The 19,917-nt window shown below is 37.3% G+C and overlaps 1 protein-coding gene across 7 annotated transcripts in view; it reads left to right on the top strand.

Moving 5' to 3' along the window:
* Window positions 1–19,565, top strand: part of Adamts3 (ADAM metallopeptidase with thrombospondin type 1 motif 3) — a 223,432-nt gene extending 203,867 nt beyond the window's left edge. For 3 of the 7 annotated variants that reach the window (XM_005333257.5, XM_021731648.3, XM_078021399.1), the window contains exons 17-22: window positions 410–573; window positions 5,898–6,063; window positions 8,513–8,645; window positions 11,610–11,817; window positions 13,279–13,396; window positions 16,987–19,565. In XM_005333257.5, the coding sequence (XP_005333314.2) occupies window positions 410–573; window positions 5,898–6,063; window positions 8,513–8,645; window positions 11,610–11,817; window positions 13,279–13,396; window positions 16,987–17,546 (1,349 nt within the window). In that variant the 3' untranslated portion in view covers window positions 17,547–19,565. The other 4 variants (XR_013425814.1, XM_078021401.1, XM_078021400.1 and 1 more) reach the window with 4 other exon arrangements.
* The last annotated feature ends 352 nt before the right edge of the window (window positions 19,566–19,917 follow it).

The following is a 19,917-nucleotide window of genomic DNA, read 5'->3' as shown; positions in this document are numbered from 1 at the left end:
ACTGTAAAGAAATCATCAAGTTCTATGGTATACTAACATAAATGGTTTATATTAATTATTAGAGAAGTATCCATTATTTTCAAAATGTTCTGGGCTTTCTGAAGAAATGTTTGGAATAACTAAGTTGAGAAACCTTAACCTCTTTGACAATGTTTTCAAATGGGAATATTTGCAAACATTATTTTGCCTCTTTTACCATCTTGCTACTGTTTTTGACTATTAGGAATGCTTTAGAGTTTTGGATGCCTAACGAAGGAAATGGGAATGATATTAGAACTAACACTCATTGATTGCTTAATACTGATGAAGGAACATAGTCACTAGTTTATAGAATGGGGTAGACTTAATATGGATCTTCAAAACTGTACACAATAATGTATATGCCGGTTACTCATTTTCCTTTCCTTAGCAATTAAGAATCAGGCTACAGGCCACTACATTTTAAATGGCAAAGGGGAGGAAGCCAAGTCACGAACCTTCATAGATCTTGGTGTGGAGTGGGATTATAACATCGAAGATGACATTGAAACTCTTCACACTGATGGACCCTTACATGATCCCGTTATTGTTTTGGTATGTGTCATTACAGGTTATTATGTAATTGATTTAGTTTATAATTTTATAATTAATTTATCTGAAAACAATTTTACCTTGGAAAAATATTTATTTGCTGTTTGTTATAAGTTCTTTCCCTCCACCTCCACTCTTTGTATAACATTATCATTTACATACATTAAAAATTGTATCATACATTATTATGATTTTGACTTAACCAGTTGTCTTTTAAAGACAACAAATAGAAAGGTAGATTTTTATATTTAACCAAAAATTTACCATTTCTGATACTCTTTCCTTCCTTGTCAATCTTAACTTTCCATCTGGTATCATTTACCTTCAGTTCAGAGAACTTCTTGTAGCATTTCTCATAGTGTGGGTGTACTAGCAAAAAATTCTTTCAGCTTTCAATTATATGAAAATATTATTTCACCCTCATTTTTAAAGGCTATTTTCTTCACTAGATAAATAATTTGGGGTTGCTGATTTTTTCAATTTTTTTCTTTAAACATTTTAAAGATATCTTTATGTTCTTATAGGGAGTTAGAGGGATTTGGTAGCTAATCAAAGAACAAGATATGGCCACAGGCAGCATTAGCTCCTGAAAGCTTTATTTCGGTGAGGCTATAGCAGATTTGCAAGTAGGAATACCACCCAAAGAAGAAAAGGACCACAGAACTTAGGGGGAAGAAGGAAAGGAGGCATTTCAGTCAGCTTTGCAACACTGTGAACAAAAGACCCAACAAGAACACTTAAAGGAGGAAAAGTGTATTTTGGCACCAGGTTTCAGGGGTTCAGTCCATGGAGTGGGCTGACTCCATAGCTCTGAGTCCAAGGTGAGGCAGAATTTTATGGCAGAAGAAAGCAGCTCAAGACATGTCATCCACAAGCAGAGAAAGAGCTCTTCTGTTCACCAAGGACAAAATATAAAGCTATTTTCTGTGTCTAGTCGCACCCTACCTGCCTACGGTTACTGCCCAATTAATCCATGTCAATAGATTAATCTACTGAGTAGGTTACAACTCTCATAATCTAATCATTTCACCTCTAAAACTTCTTGCATAATCTCACACATGAGCTTTTGGGGGACACCACCTATCTAACCTATGACAGGAGGAGAACACAGGGTGTCTACCTCTCTCAGAGATGTCACTGAGTAGCATTGTTGGGAGTCTGTGGGTCATAGAGCTCCTAGGAACAGCACCAGTGGGATTCTTATAGCCATTTACACCTTACTTATGCCTAGAAAGTATTGGGTGCCAAGCAGGTAGGCTCTAAGTCTCTAAGACTCTTTGTTTTCTTTTTCTGTATAGCAGTTTGAGTAAGATATACATAGTTTGTGGTGTTCTTTGTAACATTCTTGGAGTTCACTGAGAATCTCATCTTTGTGGGTTTTCACCAAATCTGGCTAAATTTTCCATTATATCTTCAAGTCAGTTGCCCCCACACCATCTTTCTCTTTTCTACTCATGGGACTTACTCACATGCATGTTAAATATATTGAAATTGTTCCAAAAGTCTAAAGCCCCATTGGTTCTTATATCATCTTTCCTAAATATTTTTTCAGATTGGATAATGTGTTGAGATCTATCTATCTATCTATCTATCTATCTATCTATCTATCTATCTATCTATCTATATAAATTCACTATTTCTTATGTGACTGCCAATCTGCCCTTGAGCCTATCTGGTGAATTTTTAATGTCAGTTTAACATCAGTACATTCCTTTCCCAGGATTTGTTCTCTCTTGCTCTTTTTCTTTTCCCCCATTTCTCTGCTGATATATATTGGCTCTTTATGACTAACATATCCTTTAAGTTCTGGATATTCATGTTGTCTGTTTTTCTAGGCTGATTTTTTTTTCTTGTTGATTATGAATCACATTTTCCTGCTTCTTATAATTTGTCTTTCATTTTTCACTGGACATGATGGATGATAAATTGTCAAGTGTTTGGTTGTTTCACTTTGTTCAGTAGGCAGTTAGATCTTCGCAAGATCATCCTCCTAATCCTTTGAGATCTGGTTGTATTTTTCATTAGGACTGGTCTATTTCAGTTTAGTCCTTTCTTTGTGGGGGGACCTTAACTGAATACCTCAGGTATTGGTAAGGCCCCTTTGAGCTGCTGGGACTCTCCTCCCTGTCTGACCTCTGGTTCTTTGTTCCACTCCCACTCACTGATAGAGCACATGGCATTTGGCCTTGAGCATGTACAGATCAGCCCTTAGTTAAGGACCTGAGCAGCTTCTAGACAACCCCTCCCTGGGGCCACCCTTCTTCAGGCCCTTCCCTGGAGTTATAAAGTGTGACTCCTCATCCCTGTGCAGAGGTGCAGACTTGGCCCCTGTCAGGAAGCAAGACTAGGCTTATTTCTCTCCTCACAGGGATTGTTGTCCTTTGCCATTGTTATCTATCAGCCAAAAAAAAAAAAAGTTTCCTTCTATTTTCTGTGCAGTTTTATAGGTTTTAATATTAGGAAAGCAACTTTATTACTCTCTCATGAATGAATGTAGAAAACACCTATTTGATTTGAAATGCATTGTTTGGAGTCTGAATACAAACACTGATTGGATTCCATGTTTTAAAAAATTATACTAACTAAAATCAAATTTTCCTACTCCATTATAAGTCTTTTTTCCTTTGGGAATTCTTTCCCTTTCAGAATTATTTCCCTCTTTGACTTTCGGGAGTTCTTTATACTCAGCAAGTCCACTGTGAAATATATGATTTGTAAATATCTTCTTCCAGTCCATTGCTCCTTCTTAGTAGTTTCTTGGTATTTTAGCATTTTACGAAAGTCCAATTTATTACTGTTGTTCTTTTTTTTTTTCTTTTAGGCCTTGATTTTTGGTGCAATAGAAGGATTTTTTGCCTAATACAGCCTCAAAACAATTTCTCCTACTTTTGTTCTTGTGAAATTTTATAGTTTATGGTATTACATTTAGCATTTAGGTTTATGAAGCATTTTGAGTTAATTTTGTATGAATTTCTATGTTCTTATTTTTGCATATTAATACAAATATAATTTGTCTATCATTGCAAAACAAACTACCCCAAACATAGTTGCTAAATACAAGCAACATTTGTCCCATAGTTTACGAAGCTTGTGTATCTGAAAGCAGCTTACCTGACAAGTCCTGACCCAGAGAATCTCATGAAGTTGTTGTTAGCTGTGACTACATCACCTCAAGGGTTGATAGATTGACAGTGCCTCCAAGCTCAGCCACATGGTCCTTGAAAGGCCTCAGAAGATTGTTCCCAAGCTTTTCTATGTGGTGGCTAGCAGACCTCCTTTCCTTTCCAACCCAGCTTCTCTATAGGCTGCTTAAGTGTCCCTATAACATGGTGCTGGCTTCTGCTGAGGCAAATAATGCGCATGACAGAAAAAGTGAGATGTGCAACCAATATGGAAGTCATTTCCAACATAATCTTGGACATATTTTTAGAGCCAATAGAAGTCCAATTTGGTAAAAAGACTACCTTTTTGCTATTCAATTTACTTTTCATTTATGTCAAATATTAATTGGCCAACTCTATATGAAATTATTTCTGGACCATCATTCTATTTCATAGCTTAGATAATTGCATAGTAAAAATAAAAACTAATCGAGATTTCATTTACATTATTTAAAGCTCAAATGATTGATTGGAGACCAGAAGCTCTATTTTGCTGTTATAAAATTACACTCCTTTTCAGCAACATGGAGCCCTGATCCATACTACCATTCAGAATGCCTCAGGGCTCTATCCACTGATCACCATGTGGCCACAGGGGGGTGGTAAGCTGTGCCACAGGAACAAGATTTGTAGCCAGAAGTGGGATTGTGGATAACTTGTGCTCTATCAGCATGACCTAGTCCTCTCTAGAGAACTGGAAGGCCCAGCTTGGAGCTCTGGAGCATGGCTGTCAAAGCTTTAAAAAAATAATTTTGTTTTTAAAGTATAGTACTTGTCTCACATGCACAAGGCCCTAGGTTCAATCCTCAGCACCAGCACCGAGGGAAAAAAAAAGATATCTGGCCACGGTGTGAGAGTTGGGATTTGACTTTTAATGCTGTTTCAAACCAAAGACTAAGGAAAAAGGAAAATGGAACCCAGGTAACCAGAACCTACACCCCAGTGGGTTTATTGGTTTCTGAGACAAAAGCTGTTTTTTAAGAGTTCAGTTTAAAATCCCACCTATTTATCCCTCTGTATACTTGGTATAACCCTATAAAAGATACAATGAAAATCAATTAAAACATATTTTTCTTTCTAAAAATGACTGTTTTGCCCTAAAAAAAAATAAAGGGCAAATAACAAACTGAGAAAATGTTTGTGATTCTTATTACAAAAAAAGATTAATACTTCTAGTGCATAGATTGTTCAGAAAAGAAAAAGCTACATGTAACAATAAAAAGAAAACTGATGATCACGCAGTACACAGTAGACAAAATACAAGGGAGTCATAAACTTAGGAGGTTAAACTCCACTGAATGTCAAATAAATAATTAAATGGTCTTTTTCCCCCATCAAATTTATTAAGTTGAAGATTATACATAATTCTGAATGAGGGCATTTTCATGTACTGTACCATGGAAGTAACAGTTGTTCTAACTCTTCTGGAAGGCCACCCACCAGTCTCAAAAGAACTATGAAGAATGTATGTAAAAAACAACAACAGAAATCCCCATAAAGGTGGGGACTATTTCTAATCAATATAAATATTCATTAGTAAGTGAATAGTTAAATAATATATGCTTTTAGGATTAAAAGCTAAGCTGACATTTCAAACCATGTTTTCTGAAAATATCTACTGTCTTGGAAAATACACATAACATATTAAGTAAAATAAGCAGAGCCAGGAAAAGTACTTATGTCTATACTCACACACACACATTGGAATCACCTTGAGGAAATATCCGTAACTTTGATTATGTTTGGGTCTATAGAATTATGACTGATTTTTGTTTTCTTTATATTTCTCCATAATGCATTTGTTTTCTGGAGAGAACATTATTATCTTTATCATTATAACAAAACAGTTATAAACTTTAAAATGTACTAAGGAAATGGTATTCTTTAAGAAAACCTATAGTTAATTTTATGCAGTTATTTTTATAATAGAACTCTTACTCCTGAGTGTATGCATTTTTAATATTATTATGTTCAGTCTTACACATGTGCATTTTTTTTCTAAAATAGTGCACATTTGCAGTTGAATTGACAGAAATAAAAACATATTTAAGAAGCTATTAGAAAGTTTTCCAGTTTTAGTAAGAATAATATTCTGAAATATTTGTAAATTTTCACTCAAGGCTTAACTCTCAGATGATTTACATATGCATTTCACATGTGTCTTAGATTATACCTCAGGAGAATGATACCCGCTCTAGCCTGACATATAAGTATATCATCCATGAGGACTCTGTACCTACAATCAACAGCAACAACGTCATCCAGGAAGAACTGGATACTTTTGAGTGGGCTCTGAAGAGTTGGTCTCAGTGTTCCAAACTCTGTGGTGGAGGTAACATTTGAACACATTCCTTATATTAAAATGCAATTCACACAAAAGTCAATCCTGCTTCTACTTTGAGGCTTTTCTCTAATTGAGGCTGCAATCTGAGAAACAACTAATATAACATCCAAAACGTAAGTACAAAACATTATTCCTAAAAATCTCACAATCAGCAGAGGATTCCATCCACCAGTAGTAGAACCTTAAAAGCTACTTGCTCATCTGTCTAGATCATTATGGCTTATGTCCCCTGTAGTGGAACTCTTAATCACTCTACTTTTCTGAAACTCCAGAACTCCCCCAAACTCAGTGTACTCAGGTTATTGCCTTTCCCTCTACTTTAAATTTCTGTATTTATGCATTAAAGAGCTATTAGTTAACTATGATGACACAACTGATTATGCTGTGTATTTGGAACCAGCTGATCTTCTGAATGTTTTTAGTATCAATGCATGAATACTTGCAATGACCCTATGAGATTGGTGCTGTTTATTGTTTCTATTACACTGATGGTGAAACTGCAGACCAGGGAAGATAAGTAATTTGTCCAAGGTCATAGGATTCAAACCCAGCTACCCTGGCTTCTGGTACATACTCTTCCTCACTACACCCTGCTGCCTCTCTGCTTCCCCAGAGTAAATCCATGAAGCTGAAGCTATGCTCAGTGTTTATCATTTTCTCCCTTCATCCATTCCTCTCATTCTGAACAACAAAGGCTTGAGGATTGAGTTGGCCTAGACAAAATTCTCCTCAACAAGCAGGAGAAGGTGAGGGATTGTCACAAAAATGGCAGTGAATAATTGAGCATAAAGACAATTTGTTCAAAACAGGGAATTCTTGTGCAAATCTTTTATTTTATAATTGAAAATTATATTTGAATTATAATTGAAAATTGTTTTTGAATTATAATTGAAAATTCAAGAATGTATTTCCAAAGTGTTTCTGGAGGGAGGCATTAAATGTTTTTAGTTACTCATTAAGGATGAGTAAACATTTACACTGTATAGATGCTTATTTAATTTCCATCCTCCCTTTTGCTGTACACTCAACATTACCCTTCTTACCAGGCCAGATCTGTTCTTCCTCTCCAGGCTTCCGTCACAGTTTTGGAAGGGAAGATTGATGCAGTGGCCTTTTAACTAGTATCTGACTTTGATTTTCTTCTCTTCTTTTATTTCAAGGGAAATTTTCTTAAATGAATGAGTGGAACTATATTATTTTCCTGCCTAAAATCCTACAGTCTTCTCATGTTGCCCTGAAGATACATCATTTAAGTAACCCTTTCCAAAAATGAATAACCTGAATCTCATCATTGAGAGACAATAAAACCCAAATTGTGGGACATTTCTCAAAACTCTTGTCTTACACATTTCAAAAATATTAGATGCCATGAAAAACAAAAAGGGATTCAGAAACTATTTCTGATTGATGGAGGTTAAAAAGACATGTCAGTTTCCTTGACGAGAAAAGACATCACTGTAAAGAACATTATAAGGACAATTGACAGGTTTTCAATATGGTCTGCATATTAGATAATTATGTGTTGAATTTTCTGATTTTTAAAAATTATATTGTCGATATGGAAGAGAATGTCCTTGTAACAAAATGTGACCTGACATTTAGGAGTGACTAATCAAAATGTCTTTAACCTATTCTCAAATAGTACAGGAAAAAAATTACCTATACAGTAAATTCTGTATAGTGATATATGGAAAATGTGATGACATGGTAACAAAATATTAATCTAGATGCAAAGCATACAGATTTCACATCGTTTTTTGTAAGTTTAAAAGTTCTGAAAATTTCATGTTTTGTTTTTTTTTTAAACAAATGGAGACCTCCATCATTTATTCTCTATGATTTTCAGGATAAATTCCATACATTTGTTTGGTGCTCAAGGCATCCAAGTTCTAATCCTTCCTCAACTCCTTCCTCTTCAGACATGACATGTCAGCCCTGTGAGGCACCTGCTTTTCTATTTGTGCTTCATTTCCTTTCACCCCACACAATTGGAAGATCAAGATTAAGCACAAAAAAGTGCTGAGCTTGCATGCTTCCCCTGCCCCTCCTCCAGCTGAACTGGAGGCCTTTCCCTCCGTGTCCTTTTGGCGCCCCCTGCAGAAAGTTACGCACATAGCTCCATAAAAGCCTGTACTACTAGGCGTTGATGATGGAAATGCTTTTCATAGAGGTCTAGACTGTGCTTATTCAATCTTAGTTCTCTAGCCAGTGCATAGTCACTATTTCATAATTCATCATACTTATTAAATGTAGGCTCTGAAATAAGCATTTTTCACTTAAAGTTTATTTTAAGTGAAAGTGATAGAATCACTAACACCTAGTGCAGTGCCTTACTGTACGCACTCCGATATTTATTAAATGGTAAATGTACAAATGAATTAATATATAATTGCATGAATACATGATTAAAGTCAAAGAAGCTTATTTTCTTTTCCAGGTTTCCAGTACACTAAATACGGATGCCGTAGGAAAAGCGATAATAAGATGGTTCATCGTAGCTTCTGTGAGGTCAATAAAAAGCCAAAACCTATTAGACGAATGTGTAATATTCAAGAGTGTACACATCCGCTGTAAGTATTTACTTTGACCATCATATCCTGAGGTCAAAATAAGGGCTTAAATGTCTTTAGCACTTTTTAATTTTAAATTTGTTTTTAATCAAAACTTTATATGTACCTGGTTTAAATAATCGAGTCATTTAACAGGAATTGTTTATAAAGCTGTGGTTCCCTACCTTTCTTTATATCCTTGTTCTTAAAACATAACCACTTTCAGGCTTTATGTTTCTTTTGCTATTTGGTAATTACTTGTTTCAATCTCTTTAAGAAGAATATTTTTGTTTCCATCACTTGCCTTTGGAGGGGGCAGGGTTCCATATTATGTATTGAATTTCTACTATGGAATATGAGGATTTAATTTTTTTTTACCACACTTACTCCTTCCTCAGTACTTCCAATGTTGACATATCTTTTAATGAGATTAATATCCAGAGCTTAGATTCCTTTAACACCCCTCTCTTCTACCAGGTCACGTAGCATACTAATTGTTTCCTTTCTTGTGTAACTGTTTAATCCAGAGTAAATGAAGATCTTGATTCTTATATTTGGTTTTCTACTACTTTTCATGAATCCATGCTTAAACTCTCTTCCTTAAATATCAATCCCCTCTAAATGCTAAACACTCAAGTATACTGGAACTTTCCTCTTAATAGAGACAGATGAACTCTGTGTCTTGCTTCCACCTAGACTTCCACTAGGCTTTCATCATGGTGATTTCCGCTGTCCCTCTCTTCCGCAAGAGCTCCTGTTTCCTGCCTTAGTTGTTTTCTCATCTCTTGGTTCATACAGTCATTCTAGTAGATTCTTTCTGGAGTTTCAGGGACAAAACAAATACAAAGTAAAACGTCTTATATAAAAACTAAATTCTTAGATACCCTAGAAAAGTATATAAGAGGTTGAAGTATAAGATTATAAAGGATGTCTTTCTTCTACTCTCACCCTTGATCACTTGGAGTCACATGCATATTTATATAGTTCTAGACTGTATTTTCTCTGGAACTCATCATTCTCTTATCTGCTGGACCCCAGTGTTGCTCTTGAAAAATTAGTGGTAATCCTGATTCTCAATTCTGTCTTTGTGGCCTGTATTTGTCTTTCAAAGCTCATAGGATTTTTTCTCTCTCATTGTGCTGTGCACTTGTAGACTTTTTCATTGACAAATAATGATCTTGTATATTTATTGGAGTATAGTATATTTTGTTACGGAATGATAAAATCATGCTAATTATTTTCAAATTACATCCTTTTTATGTGTGAGTGGTGTGAACATTTTATAATCTGCTCTTAACAATTTTGTAATATACATTATATTAACTATAGTCAGGATTTGGTGCAGTAGACTTTAGGTAGTCTTGCTAACTAAAACTTTGTTTCCTTTGACCAAGGTCTTCCCAATTCCTTCTGTTCCCACCCCGCATCCATCCATCCCCTGGTAGTCAGCATACTAGACTTTACTTCTGTGAGTTCTACTTGTTTAGACTGCACATATAAGTGAGATCATGCAGCCTTAGTTTTTGTGTGCCTGGCGCATTTTACTGGCCCTCCAGCTTCTTCCAGGCTGTTGCAAATGACAGCTGTAGATCTTTGAAGACATAAAACCAATGTCTTTCATCTCTAGGAGATTTTCTTTGAAAAATTTTGTTTATGTTCTTTCTTTCTGGGACATTTGCTATTATAGCTGTGCATCAATTATCTCTTTCTCAAGATGTTTGATTATTTCATATAGTATTTGATCACTTATGGAATGTGAAATATTATTTCCTTTTTCATCCTTTGAGTCCCCCCCCTTCATTGGGTTTATCAGTGAATATGTTAATTGAGGCATACTATTTATTTGTTCTTTCCAAAGTTATTTTCCCTCTTCCTTTTTTTTTTTTTCTTGCCATAGATATGGAGTAGCAAAATATAACCAGGCAGTTTAAGACTGCCCTAGTCTCTCAAACTGATAGTGGAATGTATTATAATAACTAGACTAGAGAATATCTACTCATTTTTGAAGATTGTACTAGTCACTTATTTTAAAGACAAAGATTATATAAGAAGTGTATTTTTGAAAGCCATCTTTATGTCGGAACTTAATTGGGTAACCTTAAAATGTGTTTCAGAAGCTCTCAAGGGATCATTATTTAGGAGGTTTCAGAGTCACCAAGAGGACACACTTGTGATTGCCAGGTGAAATCAGTAGTGACAACCTAGTAGTGACATTCAGGACTGGTAATGATATATAACAGAACGGTCCAGTATATTGTAACCACAACTGATTTGGATACTGCTTGGAGCACTGACATGGACACAATAATTTAGGAATGTTCCACAGGAAATCCTTTTGAGAATGTCTCTTTGGAAACATTTCTGTCAGGTGCATTCATGGGAGCAGTCTCTGCCCAGCCCTGGCTGCACACTGCCTTTACCTTTCTGTCAAACCCCATGAAGTTCAATAAGAAGATCTGAATTATCCCAACAGGATAGACTAGTCCTTCATGGCAACAACTGTTGAAATACAACAATCATTTCAGTGGGAATATTGAAACATGAGTAAAGGATTTCATGCAAGCAGGAACAGTTAAGTTGATTTTCTTGGCAAGCATTAGGTGGATTCCTTTTTTTTTTTTCTTTTCACTTTCAGATATTACACAACCATTAGGCAATATGGCTAAAAATGTCTTGGTGCTATTTTTAAAACCACCTTCATGCTTGAACTTAACAGGGTAAACTTAACATGAGTTTCAAGAACCCTCTGTAGATCATTCTTTAGGAAACAGTTTCAGAGTCACTGAGAGTCAGAAAAATATAATAGGAGATTAAAAAGGCAAGTGCTGGACCTGTTGTTAGCGAGTTGACATCACTTCCTGACTGTACTGTGCCCTGCTAGGTTGCCAGTTGTACAGGGAGCAGAAAAATCTGGGCTTTGCATTTTGGGAATAAAGCACATACCATCCATCCCAGTGACGGTGTTTAATCTTAACCCCCCTATAGCTGGATAGCTGAGGAGTGGGAACACTGCACCAAAACCTGTGGCAGTTCCGGCTACCAGCTTCGCACGGTGCGCTGCCTTCAGCCACTCCATGATGGCACCAACCGCTCTGTACACAGCAAGTACTGCGTGGGTGACCGTCCTGAGAGCCGCCGGCCCTGTAATAGAGTACCCTGTCCAGCCCAGTGGAAAACAGGGCCCTGGAATGAGGTGGGTGTGTGAGTTCTGTGTGCGTCAACATATGCAACATATTTTGGCTTAAACATCAGATGGGCTTGTGTGAACGGAGAAACTGGCATATTTTGTAATCACCTGGAGGTGCTAGGAAAAAAATTAAAACAATATTTGCAGTTTACTTGTTAGGGGCAAACTACATTTGAATGTTTTGTGACCTGGAGGTTTCTAAAAGCTAACTGGTCTTCTAAGATCTTTGCTGGTGTCCTTATTCCTACATGATAAATTCTAAACCCCTAACACACGATGTAGGGCCCTGCTCCATTTGGCAACACTCCATCTCCTCTTATTCTCTCTTCATTCCAGATCTCTGTCTCCATTTGAGTAAATGTTTCACTATTCCAATCAGACCCTGTTTGTTCCAGCCTCCTACCTTCCATCTGGCTTGCTTTCCCTCTTCATCAAGGCTCAAAGCCACAATCCAGACTCCTGCCTTCCTGAAGATGCTCTTCTGCCAGTACCTCCTCTGCATTCAAAAATCCTTCAGCTTTCCTTCAGCATGTGGTTAGATGTGGTCCATTGTGACTCCTGCCTCTGAGTCTGTGCTTGCCTGTAGTCCACACATTTCTCAAAAAGATTGTGCTTTGCTTCCCCAGGACCCAGTTGGTGCCCCGGGGTAGGATTGTTTGGGGACTGGCTAACTCATGGCTGTATTGCTTGTGCTACCACCTGTGTTTGTTATTTCTAAAGACTGAAGGATTCATGGGGCCATAGGAAGAGAGTTTATAGGAGGAAAGGGCGTCCAAAAGCAGGTAGAGAGCAAGGAAGAAGTGGAGACCAGGAACAGGCAAATGAAAGTCACCCACACAGAACCATAACTTATGCCCCGTTCCTCCTCCGAGACCCCAAACCTTATAAGGTTCTCCTCCATAGTTTCTATCTAGATCAGTAGTATGGAAATTTCTGGACTTATTTTCAGAGAAGTGAGCCCCCTTCATTAGAGAAATGAATACATGGGAATGACATGAGAGTAGTTCCTAAGAGGGTGAATTGACCAAGATAGCTTGTCAGTAAATTCTGCCATCTGTGTAAAAGATGAAATGGGGCACTCCACACCATGCCTGGCTCTCTGGAAAGAGCAGAATCAGTGATCATCATCATCAGGGGCTTCTTCCCTATGGAATGCTTACATGCAGGCACTTTGCCTCTGCTTTGGGCACACTGCCTCCTTGGCCTTTAGACCTATAAAGATCCTCTGAGCCCAGCTTTCTAGATGATGAAACTGAGGCTCTTAAGAAAAAGCAATGTGCTCAGGCTGGTAACTGCTGCAGCCAAGGTATAAACCCAGGATTGTCTGTTTTCAGAGTCTCTACACAGCACCACCTCTGTAGAGAAAGAACTCCAGAGCTGAGGGGTCTGCACGTGGGTGCCTGTGAGCACTTGCCTGTCCAGTCTTGGTGGAATAAATCTCTATAGTTACAGCCTTTGTTTCTGTAGTGTTCAGTGACCTGCGGTGAAGGAACAGAGGTGAGGCAGGTCCTGTGCAAGGCTGGAGACCACTGCGACGGTGAAAAGCCGGAGTCCGTCAGAGCCTGTCAGCTGCCTCCCTGTAATGGTAGGTGTGATACTAATTGATTTCACTGCTCTGATAACGTTTCTGAATCGCAAAGAGCAGAATTTCTTTTCAGGATAAGCTCTAGAATTTATATTTGCTTATCAAGAAATAACCAAGGGAAAACATCCTTAAAATATTAGTCTAAGAATTATTTAGGATGCGGGGGTACTGCTTATTTTCCATTATGTTCTTTAATTTCACATCATTGAAAAAGGTTAATTTAACATTGAACCAGGTTTTGATATATATTACTAACATTATTTAATGTTTAAGCATGAAGATAGTAACTGTTACTCAACCCGATAGCCATTTCCAATAACTGTCCATTAATATACGGAGTGATTTCAAGATAGACATTTACCTGATTTACCAACACTGTATTGCAAAATCGGACCTCGTTTTATTTAACTTATTTGCAATTTTAAAACAAAAATGTATTGGATAGTTTCCATCTGTATGAGACTCTCTCCTTCCACCTCCTTTTCTTCTCTGTTTACAACTGTTTCTTTCCCTCCTTGATTTCTTGGTGCCTGTCTTGCTCTCTGTCTCAGACATAATGTCTGTGTGCCACTCACTTTCTCTTTGTCTACCATCATACATGCTTTTTAGGGTGGATGGGCATAAACCCTCTTCTTATTCTCTCTCTCCCTCCTAGTTTCCCTAACTTCACCTTTCCCTCTCCCTTGTCTCCCCTTGCCATCTTGGACCATTAAAGCTACTATAATAAAATACCTCAGACCAGGTAATTTCTAAGTAAGAAAATTTATAACTCATAGTTCTGGAGACTGGAAAGTCTAGTATCAAGGCACCTGAACATTTGTGTCTGGTAAGGGCTTCATAGATGGTGCTTTGTCCTCACCTGAGGCTGGGGAGGAACCCTGGAGCCTTTTATAAAGGCATTAATCCCATCAAGAGCTCCATATCTGTGACCTAGTCACCTCCTAAAAGCCCCACCTTTCCATACTGCCACCTTCAGGGTCATGTTCCAACACATGAACCTTGAAGGGACACACTGCCTTCTTCCTCTCAACTCCTCCATCTCTTCTACTCCAGGTCTCCTTTCTTCCTACCCCCTCCGCGGTTCTGTTCTCTTCTCACTGTCTCGCACTTTCTCTCCTTCCCTGCTCATCCTCCTGCACCACAACCTTCCTCTTAAGAACAGTTCTCCTGCATCCATGCCTGATCGATAACAACGGCAGCCACTGCTTGGAAACACTGGTGAGTCTCAGGACTAAACAAGTTGCTTTTCCTGCAGCCTACAACTCCATAAGGAAGCCCGGAGGTGAATCTCAACATCTGCTGTGCTATTTTTTTTCAATCCAAGAAAAGCAGCCAGGCCTATTTTATCGAATATTTTATGTTTTAAAAATTTCAACTTTCATGTCTTTAAGCCTTAAACAGAATTTTAAATTTCTCACTTCAAATGGCAAGAACAAGTATGACCACGAGGGGGAGACATAGGACTTAACATTTGATCACTTTGGAAAGGGGGAAAGCTCTTTGCTTTGACTTGGGTTTTGAGCTTTCAGTTTACTGTCATTATATTTTGTCCTTATATAGCTACTGCTGTCAAGAGGCTGCATACTTTGTAAGCTTTATTGGTCACGATAGTTGATAGAACTATGTCCAAGTGCCAATAAGATTTTGCTTGATTCTCCTTCATACAGAAGAAAATGTCTTTACTGTAAAACCTAGGTGCAAGGGAGATAGCATAACTAGATTTGTGGTTCCACCGTTCTTTCAGTTGCTCTTTTGCTCTGGCCTAAAGATCAATTCTGGTTTCTGCCAAATATGTAGTAATCCCCCTCAGAGTCTTAAGCTACTCTTAGGAGAAAAATAGCCTTTTGTGACCAGGTCTGAAGCCCTTTCCATCTATGCCCAAATTACCATAAAGTTAATGTGTTCCTTTATAGCCCTCCCTTTACCTCCTCCCCCAAGGAGCACATTCTGGCTCTGATGGATCTCTGCAGTGCCATGGTGCTCGTACTTATGGATTCTCATATGGGGTCCTTCTCTAACACAGGACAGGTCATACCTCCAAGGTAAGCCTTCAAACAGAGGAGATGGGTTAATTGTCAAAGGAAAGAGAATACAGGTCTTTCAATTAAGGTCTCTTGAACATACTGGAAGAGATTTCCTTATTTTAAGATGCAGGCATGGAAAAAGTAATTCACAAATGATGAGGAATTGATATTTAAGTGAAATCAATTAATGTAATCCTCAGGCTTTCCCACTGTACGTAGATTATGGCCTCAGATAATATGAAAAATTCAAACACATAGTATATATTAGGTCTGCGAATGTCAAGGCCATGCATCATCCCACAATTGGAGCCTTTTGTTTTTTTCTTTTCAGTGTCTCTGGCAAGTAGCAGAAATATGCTATTTCCCAACACATTGTGATTTTTTATTATCATTAATTTATTTATCTATTTTAATTAGGTATATATGATAGCAGAATGCATTTTGATTCACTACACACAGTTGTAGCACAACTTTTCATTTTTCTGGTTGTACAGCATATAGCATCACACCCTATGTGCAGTCATACACGTTCCTAGGTTAATGATGTCCATCTCATTCCACCATCTTTCCTAATCCCATGCCCCTTTCCATCCCTCCCTCCCCTTTGCCCAATCAAAGTTCATTCATTTTTCCCTTGCCCCTCCATTATGGATCAGTGTCCACTTATCAGAGAGAACATTTGACCTTCAATTTTTGGGGGATTGGCTTACTTCATTTAGCATGATATTCTCCAACTCCATCCATTTACCTGCAAATGCCATAATTTTATTCTCTTTTAATGCTGAGTAATATTTCATTGTGTATATATGCCACAGTTTCTTTATCCATTCATCTATTGAAGGGCATCTAGGTTGGTTCCACAGTTGTAAATTGAGCTGCTGTAAACATTGATGTGGTTGTGTTACTACAGCTTGCTGGTTTTAAGTCCTTTGTGTATAGACCAAAGAGTGGGATCAAATGATAGTTCCATTCCAAGTTTTCTATAATGGAATATTCTTCATTAGTACTAGACACTGTTTGACCTACTGAATAAACTTATGAGAAAATTGACAAATTTTACCCAAATTTTTGCTTTCCAATAAGAATCTGAAAAAATTCAATGGCAAACATAAGACCATGGCATTCAAGATGGATAATATTCTTTTTATCAAAATGGTATTTTCATTTTTCTTTTGGTATTACATTCTCTTAAGAATTACTTTATTCCAAAAAAATCTCTAGTGTTTGATTTTAATGTAGAGGGTACCCTATTAGAAAGCCAGAAATACAGTCTAATAAATTTTCATAACAACAGATGCCCCTTTTTATCCTAAGATATACTTGGAAGAAAAAAACTACCCTCAGTGGTCTGTTAGAGATTTTAAAAAGGTGAAGATCCCAATCCTTTGTAGATAATGTAGATAAGACTGCCCATTTCAGCAAATTCATCCTAATGTTCATATTTTTAATGCAGAGGCTCATGTGACAGCTCCCATTGATGTCAGATTTTATAACTATGAACAATTTTAATTTTGTCTCTCCTTTTATGTTTAGAGATGCATATTGTTTTTTCTTTTCTTTTTGCAGATGAGCCCTGTCTGGGAGACAAGTCCATATTCTGTCAGATGGAAGTGCTGGCACGATACTGCTCCATCCCAGGTTATAACAAGCTCTGTTGCGAGTCATGTAGCAAGCGCAGCAGTACCCCGCCACCACTAGAAGCTGCTGAAGCTCATGATGATGCAGTCTTCAGTCCCAGTGATCTCCCTGGATCTCTAGTGATGCCTACACCTTTCATCCCTTACTATCCAGAGACTCCTGCTGAGAAAAAGTCTTTGAGTAGCATCTCTGCAGTGGGGAGTCCAAATGCATATGCTGCTTTCAGGCTGAACAGTGAAACTGTTGGTGCTAACTTACCCCAAAGGAGAGCTCAGCAAACCAGAAGTAAGACATTGAGCCTGGTCTCAATACCGCCCTCCTCACCCACCAAGAGTGGCCACCTCCATTCTGCTTCACAGAGGGCGGCCGCTTCCTTCCTGGCAGTCAGTGATTCAATAGGTGCCTCTTCTCAGGCAAGAACCTCAAAGAAAGATGAAAAGATTATTAACAAGAGACGTCTGATAAGATCATCCACCTTAGAAAGATGAAGAAGTGAAATTTTAAGGGTAGAAATCAGAGGGAAACCTGGACAACTTCCCTCTCCACATGGTGCATACAACTTAGTGAAAATCTCCATAGCTCGCCAATTCATTTTATCCATAAGTGAAAGAACAAAAAGTGCTGGTTCACTTTTCTAGTTGCTTTCATCCTCCTCCTGTTCTGCATTGACTCATTCACCAGAATTCGTTGGAAGAAAGCACCAAAGATTACTAACGGGGAAAATAGGTTGCTATGTGTGTTGGTCACTCTCTAATGAAGAAAAGGGACTGGAATCAATGGTGCATATCAGCTGGATTTTTGTTTTAAAAAGTTACAGTAAACATTTTAAAAAGAGATGCCAACAGTTTACACTTCAAGAAATTTTGGAAATGGAGCAGAGAATTCATAGACTTGTATTCCTATTTATCTATATTAGAAATATTGTATGAGCAAATTTGCAGCTGTTGTGTAAATACTGTATATTGCAGAAATCAGTATTATTTTAAGAGATGTTCTCAAATGATTGTTTACTATCTTACATTTCTGGATGTTCTAGGTGCCTGTCATAGAGTATTGCCTTATTTTACATTCCATAGATTGACTTTCAAGGCAGAATGTTGAGAAGTTAGAATCATAGCTACCGACAATATAAGAGGTTTTGTTGTATGGCTTTTGTTGAATCAATAATGTGATATCTAAATTATAGAAAAAGAAAAAAACAGAAGCTTCAGACTTGTAAGTCTTGCTTTACCTATTGCCTTCCATCCTGTAATTAAAAGGAATTAGGAGTGGTGTCAGAGTACACTTTTGGTCACAGAGAACAGTGAATGAGCAAGATAAAGTCAAAACCCTCTTGCCAGGACCTCTTTAAGCACCATTGAGGTGTCCTGTGTTCTTATGTTGTTTAATTTCCTAGTGTTGGTATACAAACAGTTATACTTGATGTACTATATTAATCACAAAGAAAAAAGGTTCTGGAAAGATCTGTGTGTTGGTAGCTGAGAAAATACCATCAAACTTGAATTGATCCTCAAGGATAGTACTGCCTTGGAAGGTTCAAGAAAGCATTTGTCAATGGTTAAGATATTTATTTTCTGCATGGTTCATATCCAAATGTTCACAACCACAATGCATCTGACTGCAATAATGTACTAGTAATTTATGTCAGTGATCACCTTGCTCACAGCAAAGCCAGAAATGCTCTCTCCAGGGAGTAGATGTAAAGTACTTGTATATAGAATTCAGAACCGAAGATATTTATTAAAAGTTGATTTGTTTTCTTGATAGTATTTTTATGTACTAAATATTTACGCTAATATCAATGATATTTCGTAAACTAGAGAGATAATTAGCATGCATTTGTTTTGTGCATAGAAAAGAAATTTAAGCAAACTACCACAGCCAATGCAAAAAGCTAAAACTGAACAAATTTGATGTACAAATTTTGCATTTTTAAAATAGTTCATATAGAGCTGATGACTTATTCCCGTTCAAAGAAATAGTGAATTAGTTACTTCAGGAATGTATTCTCAGCATAATGTTTTTGAGGTCAGTACATCAACTGCCTAAAAGCACATTATGCAAATTAAAATACAGATATGCTAACCTCTCAAAGCACAGAATGTGCAAAGACTTCTGCATTTTAACTGTTGTAAAATAACAGCCGAAGCCATTGACTCTATACCTCTAAAGAATCGCTGCTACTTTGTGCAAGAATTTTAAAGGAGAGTTCCAGACAGATAGTAAAATAATCCCCTGGCCTTAAATAGAAATCATTTTTTATTTTCCCTAAGAGTTTCCCTGGAATGAAATTCTCTCTAGTTTACTTGCGTGTGCATATGTCTTGTCCACAGGGAATATACAGATGGTCACACACATACACCTCTCATAAAGATGTACATATTCATTATACTTCTGAGCTTCCTTTTCTACTAAGCTAAAAATTTCTTTTTATTAAAGTGTACACTACTGATGCTGTTTGTTGTATTGGGAACACACATAGCAATAAAAAAAAAAATGTCAACACAGATCTGGCTTTTTCTAGATTTTATCATCAGATTCACCCCATTGTCCTGGACTAGTATCTTTCTACAAGTGAATGGGCTTAAGTTAAATGACAGTGACTCCTATTTTCACATTAGGGTGTATCATTTTTAAAAAAGAGAGAATAATAGATTGTGGGCTGTGGCATTCAGCTAAGATCTGTCCCACCATACTACAGAGAGGGAAAAAAAAGATGGTAAGAATGCTAGTGTTTATGAGAGGGAACGGGGGGCTCCTGTCTTTGAAAATGTGCAATCTTGTAGTGATTTTTAAATAAAAGCCATCCACCAGCTTTGAATCCTGATTACCTGAGGATTGGTGGGAACAGTCCTCTCA

The sequence above is a fragment of the Ictidomys tridecemlineatus genome, chromosome 9 (assembly GCF_052094955.1).
Source record: "Ictidomys tridecemlineatus isolate mIctTri1 chromosome 9, mIctTri1.hap1, whole genome shotgun sequence".
NCBI lineage: Eukaryota > Metazoa > Chordata > Mammalia > Rodentia > Sciuridae > Ictidomys > Ictidomys tridecemlineatus.
This window is presented reverse-complemented; position numbering and strand designations above follow the sequence as displayed.